Source organism: Varroa destructor, unplaced genomic scaffold, assembly GCF_002443255.2.
Source record: "Varroa destructor unplaced genomic scaffold, Vdes_3.0 BEIS01000002.1, whole genome shotgun sequence".
NCBI lineage: Eukaryota > Metazoa > Arthropoda > Arachnida > Mesostigmata > Varroidae > Varroa > Varroa destructor.
This window is the reverse complement of record NW_019211455.1, coordinates 42,774,805-42,784,988: the sequence shown is the minus strand read 5'-3', so window position 1 is coordinate 42,784,988 and position 10,184 is coordinate 42,774,805. Positions and strand designations below refer to the sequence as shown.

Here is a 10,184-nt window from a genome sequence, read left to right as displayed (position 1 = left end):
AATTTTCAGCTTCTGTGATACATTATTTGTATCTCAAAGAAACCATATGACATTTGTATACTTTGCTCATTTTTAACAATTTACTTTTGAGTTAACACCTATACATGGGTCACCTAGAGAAGCAAAATGTCACCGCTTACTATTTAGCATTACATGTTGTCTGAGACAACACTCACATCGGAGAGAAATTAATAGTCAGAGGTACTCATAGGGTCCAATCTCCCGTCTAGGCGTCATTGAACAAGGCCCAATAATATCTACCCGGGGCGTCTTCTGCTGCTCTTTGCTCAAGGGTCAACACTGCAACAGCACGCAGTATTGGGTCGGTTTCATTGTTTTCTTGGTTCACTTGCTTAGGTAAACCGTAAATAAAGTAAAAATATGCACAATATATTTTATAGCTCTCTATGTACATATAATGGTTTTTACAATGCAAAACTACACCTGCAATATTAGTTTCTATGACACAAGTTGTTCCCTCCCCCCCTCTCTCTCTCTCTCTCTATATATATATATATATATATATATATATATATATATTATATATATTATATATATATTACCATCTTTTGCTTTACATATGTTGTCTCTTTTCTTCCCTGCATCAAGAAACGAGTGTACCCTCTTTTGGTAGAACATGCTGTCTAGTTGACAGCGGGCTTTTTCCAATAAATAAGTGTCAATCATCACCTATTATCTAGACGACGCAACGTTTTGACCCGTCGATTGTGCCCACCTGGTCGCATAAAATGTTGGCCAGTACAAATAATAGACACAATAGGAAGCTAGCACATGCAGTGCCGTTGCATTTCGTCTGTCTAGGAGTAGGAAACGCCTGACCGCATCAGTAAAGAGACCGAACGCGCACGTGGTGCATATCTGAGATCATGCAAACACCTGTCATGGTAACACCAGAAACCCGGCATGCCCAGATGTTAGTCATTTTTGATCTTTTGGAATCAAAAACGTTTTATTTTGTGTTCGGATACGAGTCTCATTCATTCGTTTCTCATCCATGTCAGCAGCAGCTGAATTTACATATCCTGGCCTTCCATTGTCTGACACTTTAATCAGTGTAAGGACATCTTTGCGCTGCCTTCAATTGTGCTATATTAACACTCGTCGAAAACTTCTGAACAGCTTATTTAGGCTCTCCAGATATCTGCAGTCCACTCGACTCACAACGAAGGAGTTTCTCATAACCTTCTTTGCGATTTGTCGGTCACTTGTACTTCAAAAATGACAAGAAACATGTTTTTGATGCATCTCGCAGTAATTTGCCTCCTGTGCATCGCAAGAAGTAAGTAAACTTTGTTTTTGTGGAGATTTGTAACCGTTATAAAATGTTTTCCATCAGAAACGGCTGTAAATGTAAAATAAACTATAACCTACGATACTCACGTAATTAGATAACACTAATTGGGTTGATATTTAGATATAATGTTGTTAATCTGCTGTCAAGTAACGGGTGGGGAACACTGGGGCCTCTAATGATTGTATGGTTCAACCATGAATCTACTGTATGAAACACAGATACAGATATAAACTAACATGGGAAAATGGGTTACGCAATGCAGAGACATTAAACAAATTTGGCGGATTTTACTAAACTCTGCCTGAAATTTACTGAAAAATAACTTCTTGTGCAATTAATTTAAGTTTTCTTGATTCGATTTAAGTTTCTTAATTGCGTATATTCATAGTAGTACGGGCAAAATAGCTTAAATTTATGAACCCGATGTTTTACTTTCGTTTTATAATATTTTACGTGGAAACTTTTGTGAGGTAACTTCTTGTGACTCTTTTCTTCTCTTTATGATTTTAAACCATACATCACTCATGTTATACGTAAAAAGTTACCGCAAAAAACTTTTGTTTTTCGTCACATAGTGCTGAGCAACCTTTTTGTAGGTCTGTTCCGCTCTAAGGAAACTCATAGAAGATACAGAAGAAAAAGTAGCAGATCTTTGTTTAGATTTACTTGACTGATATCGACATTTATAATTTTATCAAAACGTACAGACAAGCATGCGTTTATCTGTTTGGCTTCTTAGATAATCAGAAAATAAAATGAGAGACACTTTCATGTTCTGGCAAAATTGAGATCTTCCAGAAAACCTATTTAATGTAAATTAGCCATTATTTTCTAAGCAGTGCAGATTATGCTGAATAACTACGGTAAGGACAAACGGTATAGTGCGATGTAGCTTAGATTTTGAACGTGACAGATTGTCTACGCGTCGCACCAAGCACTAGCAAGAGATTTCATGCCAAGAACTAATCATTAGTCCTTATCATGGTCTTTATCTATTCGGCTAAAATACATAAAAAGATGTACATGGACTTTTTTTTATTTTTTACAGGCGAATCACGGCGCTGCACGAACGGACGAACAGCGTCATGCCAAGAACATAATACACTACACAAGCAGATGTATCCCGATGTCAACGACGAAAAGTGCCAGGGTTTTTGGACATGTTATAACGGGACAGCCGTACTACGATGCTGTGGTGTGGGAACGAGATACAGTTCCGAACTCCAGGTACTCAGAACAAGTAGAAATTACACATTTTGTATCGTTTTTCGAATATTTATTTGAAGTGTAATTGGTGGGATCTTGCGGCGATGTCTGTAGATACACTCGGCGCCCAACTAACGTCACAAGTTGCCATAATGGACTTCAATAGCAGGCAAAGTAACCTTATTCACGTAGATAGTATATGTGTAAAACCACTAAAGCGGTAGAACCTGTAGTAAAAAATTAGAAATGACGTCGCAGTTTTTCAGCATCAAATTCGATTGCCATATACTGAGAGAAGCCTGACCAAAAAGCTCCTATAACTGATATTGCATCCATATTTTTTGAGTACGCCATTATTACGGCAACGTAATGAAGATTACAGTATACAGATGGGGGCCGAGGTGTTATACAATGTGCTAAAGTATGAATCTAAAGCGTATTTTGTTATCTGAGTATAAGCTCGTTAAAAGTTGCAAGTAAATGCGATTCTAGTGTTAAAAACAACTTGTATCTGAAGAATATTTATGTGGACTAAAAATATTTTCGTTACAGGTCTGCGTGCACGCCAAAGACGTGCACTGCCCAAAATCTGACCATGCTTCTTTGCATATACAACCAAGATTAAATAGATCCAAAGAACGAAAGTAAATAAAGATATGAACATATTAAAAAATAAAAAAGTCATGCATGCTTTTAGAATATTAATTTAGCAATCATCTCTTAAGTATTTTAGCGTTTCCTTGAACGAACTTAATTGGTGCTTTTTCATTTTTTAAATTTTAAAACACAAAGTTTGTCCTAAAATAAGGCAGATGATATTTCCAAACAAATTATTTAATTACAATTGCCTACAAGAATCTAAGGAATGTGCCTCTATAACGTTGTGAAATCTTACTCATCTTCATGAACAGCTTTCTCTTATATGTAAAAGACACCTCAGTTTGCTGACATGTGTCTGCCTTCGAATTGCCCGCTCAAATCTTAGGGATTCTTATAATTTGCATCGAAATTACCCATTACGTTATGTGTACGCTAAGTAGCCATCTCTTACAATATGCACGATGTGCATACATAGGATGCTATGAAAATTTTGGGAAACCTCTAGGCCTGATTTTTAGTTGGCTTGTCCAACTCGATGAGTTGGAATATTAAATACGTTAAGTATAAAGTGTAACGTTGCGCAATTTCAACCGACAAACACAACGACCAAACTAAGTACCCCTGTAGCACCACCGCGCAGCTCGGCTACTCAAGGCCAGTTCAAAACATGGTGCATCAGGGTCGTTTCCATTTTGAAGCTGTAAGCAATTTCCATATCTCCGCTATTAAAAACCGTTACTATTGTTTTATTACGATATACTTTATTATGTAGTATACCTGCATTATAGGTACGTAGGCTTGCATACTATACCTGTTTCAATAAACCAATTACGTTGTTTCACTAATTCCGTTATTCGGTTGTATTATACCACTAGCATACTTCTACATACATAACATACTCTACTACAAAAATTCCGTTCAGTTTTAGTTTAATCTGTTAGTGGCGCTTATAAACGTGTTTCGTTATTGTGACTTATCCATTCTATTATTTACTTCTTTTTAAAGTATAACATAAGTTGGATGTTTAAATTTTAATGCTCCATAAACTTCTGGTGAGCGCCTCTCGACATCCTTTAGCAACTACAAATCACAAGATGACTAGGTACATAACAAGCTTAATAATATATACGTTACGTACGTTCATAAAAAGTGATTTACCTTTAAATCGATGGAAATAAGACCATTAACACTCCAAGACTTAGCGGACCGATAACCGACACATCGAAATCGTTTACATCACTCATACGAGATATCGAAATACAGGGTCGTACACAAGCGACGATGATAAAAGACTCGACGGCTTGAGGTATTAGAGCTTCACTCTGTCACTGATGTACGTTTTTTTTTTTAGCTTCGAATTGGTGAACCGCGACTATCTCAATTGCTGTTGTAAATAGAAGTATTAAGGAAAGCAGCGTGCCTCATAACTAATTCGGACTTTACGTGTTTCGTCTCTTTGTGTGCTTTGTTTCTCTTGGTCGTCTTTTTTTGGGTTGAATTGTTATCAGGTACACCCGAAGGCATACATATTTCTAATATATATTATATAAAAATCTCAAGCCAATTAGGTACAACCTAAAAAAATATGTGGAAGGTTGAAGCACAATCAGAAGACAAAAGTCAATTAACAGGTTAAAAAGGTATTTGGAATTTTATTTTGCAGACCTTCAGGGAACCTTTTTTATCCGGAGGCTATACTTCAGCCTGTACATTCAACTTTTTGTTTGCCGATACAACAACGGTATTTGGAGCTCACTTTATTTAAAAGAACACTGTTGGCGTGTAATAGAAGTGAGTGTGGCTTCGAACAGATTAAACATGGACTTATCAACCAAGTCTACAGCGTCCATTTGATGCCGAAATTTCTCGACCACTACACACTGACAATCAGTTTTGCAAAGGATACTGAATTGTCTCAGGAAGGATAGATAATCCCCTTTGCTGTCCCGAACTGACCAGATTTGGTCCATGATTAAGCGTAATTTTCCTCACTTCACCTCTTTTATGGGTTCACGAAATAATAGTTAAAAACAGCCAAAACGTATCTGCAAACTTAGGTTTGATTCAGAAAAGCAGTGGCTTATAGTTGTTAAGAGGCTCGCCTTTAGTTAACTTTATGTTCGGAACAGTGTTTTTCATCGCTAGCGCAGTTTTGTGGCTTGTCAAATGAACCCATATGCTTATCAACCGTTATTTACGTTTTTCTTTGACGGATTTCTAGGAAGCTTGCAACAACGCTGTTCTGCAGTGGCGTTAACATATTATGTAAATATTATACATGGACATTAGTTTTTATCAACAGTAAGGACGGCCCTTAGAGTTTCCTGATCGGACTTATAAGATTATGGCTCTCCAAGCACGCTGCCTCAAGCAGCCTCTTCACCGTCTACCTAACACGTCTAAAATTTGGATATTTCACTTATATATACGGAATGCTCTGATGTAACAGTTACTCTAAGCCGCAGTCGAAATCAACAGATAACGCAAATAATAATCAGCAATTTGTAGCTCGTTTTCAACCGATACGTATTTGAAATACGGTATCTTTAGTCTTCTAAGCTACTAGATTTGGAACCAGCCTGAGTTGCAAGGATTATTTTACAGTGCTTCTAGAGAATCAGGCTACGTGTCCTGATCACATATTTTTAGCCTTATGGATAGCTAACCTATAGAGAGAAGCGTTCGGATAATATATTAAGTTCCCATGTTATATGAGATTATTATTACTAATTGTTGACCTGTATGACAAAGTTACTAAATCAATCGGTATTTCGTTGGCCAGTGTTGTTCTGCGCCCCTTTAAAAATTTTTATAAGACCGAATACGTCATTGACACGTATATCCGCGTTTTTTTGCAGCAAAATTTTTTTCCCTATCAATTAGGGTAATTTGCCCCTTAATATTTTTTTTTCGTGTTTTCAAGTCCGGTATTTAAGCTGTTGAGCATTCCTTCAAACGCTACTAACCGTTTGTGAGTAGTCGACATAACATTTCTGGATTATATGGATTAAAGTAAACGAAAAACCGAATAAATGAATATATGCTACAGTAAAAGAAAAAAACTATTAGAATAAGCTAGCTGTTTCTTAGTTGATCTGTCCAAGCACACCGTATCGTAGTTTTGCCTACATCATATCCCGCTAATGGAAGGGTGCAAACCTAACTGACTGCGTGGAACACCTTCGGAGGACTTTCTCTTTTCATAACGAGAGGAAAGATGTCGCCTTTTCCCCTGTTTGGTCAAATGGTTAATGACGAAAAGCATTTAACGTTATACATGAAACACTACTTCGGGCTTTACAGCTTAAAATACGAAACAGAAATTAGATCGAATAAGCGGTTCAGCACTGGGACTGCTTGAGCTTTCGACGATGCTTCGGGATTAGTTTAACTGAAAACAGCTCAAGTTTGCAGTCAATCGCGATATGTGGGCATTATAACAGTGAAGGGCACGATGTAATGGGAATTTAGAAAAGTTCAGGATAATTGTTTTTAGCAACAGTAACAAACCTGGTGGCTTCACGGCCAACAATTATGACCGGTTGCGTGCTACCCCGCTAGATTGAAAGTAACCCCACCATAGTCCATTGAGCAGTCGCTACTTTTCTCAGGTAAGTCATGGAAATATAATACGGCTGTGTGTTGGAACTTCGCCAGTACTATATTGCTGGCAATTTGATCAACGATTAGGACCAACCACTGCGAGGATCGACATATAAATAGTCAACCTATTGGTGCTTGCCCCCCGTATACTACACCGGTTCATCCATCTTCCATCCTCGTCCATTGAGGCCCCGCCGGCGGGATCTGATGGTATTAGTATTGTGGATCTGTAAAGTATCGTTAATATCCTTGCTTTCACGGTATGGACTAGCGAATCGTTGAAAAGGTCGACTTTCTTATGCTTTTATGTGAAGACCTCTAATTAGCATCCGCTTGCTTTACGACAAAGCGCCGACATGGCCAGCTATGCATACGTAAGTCTCATCTTTTCTATGGGATTTCTTTCAGTTGTTATGTGAATGACTTGCATAGAGCTTTGACTTAACGGTACAGAAAGCCAGAGGGAGCGCTTTCCGATGAATGAACATTAGTAGGCTGGGTGTTCACAGCAGAAATGTACCGCAAACTGTATTCGTCTTCAATTTCATATTATGTGACCCTTAACCAATATTGAAGGGTTATTAATGTAACCCCTAAAGTTGTACTGGGTTTAGTTTTCACCACCCATGGTTTTCTCACTATATCGCCATGTAGAACTTAAGTTTGAGAGCAATATGGCTACACCTTTTCGCAACGACACGACAAGCGTATACGAACGCAGAAGAAATCTGAGTTGTCAGCTTACGTCGTCGGCGCTAGTACGGGCCTTGTAGTACGAGTGCACACGAATTTCGTTTAGTCTTCAGACGGGCATTATCAAGTGATGAGAACGTTCATCATGGAGGCGACGAGTTAATTATCCTAAAAATAAAGGTCTTAATGGACTCCTAGTTGTCGTAGACAACTTCCCAATATGATATCGTATACGATATCCACAACACACACAACTAATGACTGCTCTGATCAAGGTAAAAACACAACCTCTCCGTTTGGACAAGGCCTTGCCCTATGGTAAGGCCTCGTAAATAAACACCCTATCTTTTGGTTAGTGTTTTTGTTGGCACGGTTCCCGGCGATGCCAACATACATTTTTAATTAATGCCGCTCTAGAATTAAATAGAGTGATTTTACTCAATTTATCGATTTCTATTGACTTCGTAAATAGTGGATATAAACTACTGTGTATATGTTTCGTTCATGGAACAAAAAGCCATGGAATAGTAAACATTTCAATTTAAGTTTAGATATTTACTTTACGCAGTAGCTTTGAGTGAACGTATATGTAATCGACAAGAACAAGTCGAATTAGGGCGTAAAAACGAAGCGCTGCCGTCGACGAAGGGTTGGTACTATACAGGAAGCCGACATAATTGACGTCGTGGGCTATGGGCAAAGTTAAACCATCCCCTATAGAGACGGGAGGTGAGGTACCCGAAAAAAATGCTTCGTCTACAGGCAGCAGCAGCAGTTACGTGGCGTCGTCGGAGGAGATTGATGAAGGTATGTTAACATTCGTTAGCATTTTCTATGGCAACTGTTTCGTGAAAAAATTACCATGTTTTTTTTCGTAGGCATTATCGAACGACTTAAGCAACAGCGTTCTTACTACTTAGATGCCCCAGCCACTAGCAGGCATCCATACTGTAGCATAACGCCATAAGGAACAGAAGAGTTTTGGCGTGCTAACATGTTCAACATACACGAATAGTTATCGTACGAAAATATACAGTGATTCGCTTGGTGTCATAATTATTGGCTTATTCTTAAGTGCATTCGCGATGATCACAGAAGACTACACCGAGAGTGACTCTCTAGAGACAACAGTTCCATCGTTTGTTTCAACGGGGGAAGCTGCCAACGAGGTAGAGCCGAGTTATGAGCTCCTGGAACATCGATTTGTCAACGCTCTCCCCGAAGACGAAGCCCTTCGGGTATGACAATCATGTTTACCGATTTCAGTTATCATGAGCGTGAGGTACTTTTATTGTTTGGTTGTTTATTGAGATGATTGTGAATTATTTAGTTCGTTTATATATAGTTTAATAAAATCAGAAAGATTGACAAACGATGAGGAAGATTGACAAACGATGCGCAATGCGGTTTAATCTATTAAATTCAAGATTTACAAACGGAGCCCTGACTTTGTTAAGACGTGTTCTTTATAGTCGTTTGAAATGCGTGGTATGGAACTGTCTCCGAATGGTGACTAGCTATTACCGCAGCGCTACCCTAAATAGGCCGTTTCGCTGTGTACCCGGTACTTCACCCGATAACTGCTCGACTTTTCCAAAATCATAGATTTAACTATTATGAGGCAAATATCCGGGTACATGTTTCAGGAGCTCTCGCTTCGCGTTCTATATCACACATGGAAATTAGACAGGAAAACATTTAGGAGGCATATCGGACTAATTGATCAAGTATATTCTTTGTTATTGAACAAAGACAGCTCTCAGCGTCAAGCTAGCCCAGTCGCGTACGATGCCATGCCCGAAGCGCTCTGCTCCGGACGCGACGAAACTGCTACTATGGTGGAGTCCGCTAATCTTCAATAGAACAGTGATACTAAAAATAAATTTAATTTATTGAGTGTACGGAGTCGACAATTTGTAGTTGGTTTATAGGAATTGAGCGAAAATTTCATTCAACGTAGTGTGTCTGATTCAACGATGGGCTCGACTGTGATCGATCACATTGTCGTCGAATTGCCGACAAAGACCGAAAGCCCACAAAATAGCTAGTGTTTTGCCCAGAAAAAAAATGCCATAAGACAGCAGTACGGCAGATGCCGGCGACTGCACGTATTAAGGATTAGAAAGATGAGTTTTCATGAAATCGCGGCGTCTGAAATGTATATACTAGTTCAGCTGGGGAGTATCCGGATAGAGCGAGTTAGAAAAAATTTTGGCTGAAAAACACTCTGCCAGTTTCCGTTCTACTGAGCGAGGTCACCGTTTAGTAGAGTCGACACAAACGTACGTCAATGCGCGTGTTTCCACTTTCTGGATTGACACCAACGGGAGCTTATCGTGGAACTACTTAGTCGAGGTTCGAGCAAATCGAATACAAACGATACGTGCAGGCAGAAAAACTGGTAAGAAAAAAGGTCATGGATAGAACGCGCCGAATTTCATGTTCAAACAATGGTTCAGGCGTGGTTTCTGACATATTAAGAATACAGCGCAGTGAGCTATTGTGCTGATTTCTTCGATATACATCAAACTTCTGTTAGCTGTAAATAATCTAAATATAAATATAAAAAATAAACATATATAATAAACATAAAGTTTTTTAATGATATAGCTCACATAGGAGCACCCCCCTGCAGTACCTGCATACATTCGCAATCAGTGTGAAAATACTTACAAACACGAACGCAACTTCGTGCAACAGATTAATACCAGAGCAAATACAAAAGCAAAGCTCAAAAGCTGATTCACTCTGGAGTAATACTACCTTT

The 10,184-nt window shown here is 38.7% G+C and overlaps 2 protein-coding genes across 3 annotated transcripts; both read left to right on the top strand.

Moving 5' to 3' along the window:
• The first annotated feature begins 898 nt into the window (after positions 1-898).
• Positions 899-3,226, top strand: LOC111244764 (uncharacterized). The gene is made up of 3 exons (XM_022792159.2): positions 899-1,300; positions 2,364-2,542; positions 3,074-3,226. Exons 1-3 carry the CDS (start codon positions 1,240-1,242, stop codon positions 3,167-3,169), a joined length of 336 nt encoding a protein of 111 aa, XP_022647894.1. The 5' UTR covers positions 899-1,239; the 3' UTR covers positions 3,170-3,226.
• Positions 3,227-7,943: 4,717 nt separating this feature from the next.
• Positions 7,944-9,324, top strand: LOC111245029 (uncharacterized). 2 transcript variants are annotated; one of them, XM_022792753.2, is made up of 3 exons: positions 7,944-8,224; positions 8,516-8,655; positions 9,064-9,324. In XM_022792753.2, the coding sequence occupies exons 1-3, from the start codon at positions 8,110-8,112 to the stop codon at positions 9,277-9,279; spliced, it is 471 nt and encodes a 156-aa protein (XP_022648488.1). In that variant the 5' UTR covers positions 7,944-8,109; the 3' UTR covers positions 9,280-9,324. The 2 variants fall into 2 exon arrangements, with proteins under 2 accessions (XP_022648488.1, XP_022648487.1); XM_022792752.2 differs by having other exon boundaries at positions 7,951-8,224; positions 8,513-8,655.
• Positions 9,325-10,184: the final 860 nt, after the last annotated feature.

Bases quoted from the DNA above. Each gene is read 5' to 3' on its own strand.
- LOC111244764 (XM_022792159.2), top strand. From the start codon at position 1,240: ATGACAAGAAACATGTTTTTGATGCATCTCGCAGTAATTTGCCTCCTG. The intron at 1,301-2,363 runs GTAAGTAAACTT...TATTTTTTACAG, and splicing joins CCTCCTGTGCATCGCAAGAA to GCGAATCACGGCGCTGCACG. The intron at 2,543-3,073 runs GTACTCAGAACA...TTTTCGTTACAG, and splicing joins GATACAGTTCCGAACTCCAG to GTCTGCGTGCACGCCAAAGA.
- LOC111245029 (XM_022792752.2), top strand. From the start codon at position 8,110: ATGGGCAAAGTTAAACCATCCCCTATAGAGACGGGAGGTGAGGTACCC. The intron at 8,225-8,512 runs GTATGTTAACAT...CGATGATCACAG, and splicing joins GTCGGAGGAGATTGATGAAG to AAGACTACACCGAGAGTGAC. The intron at 8,656-9,063 runs GTATGACAATCA...TACATGTTTCAG, and splicing joins CCGAAGACGAAGCCCTTCGG to GAGCTCTCGCTTCGCGTTCT.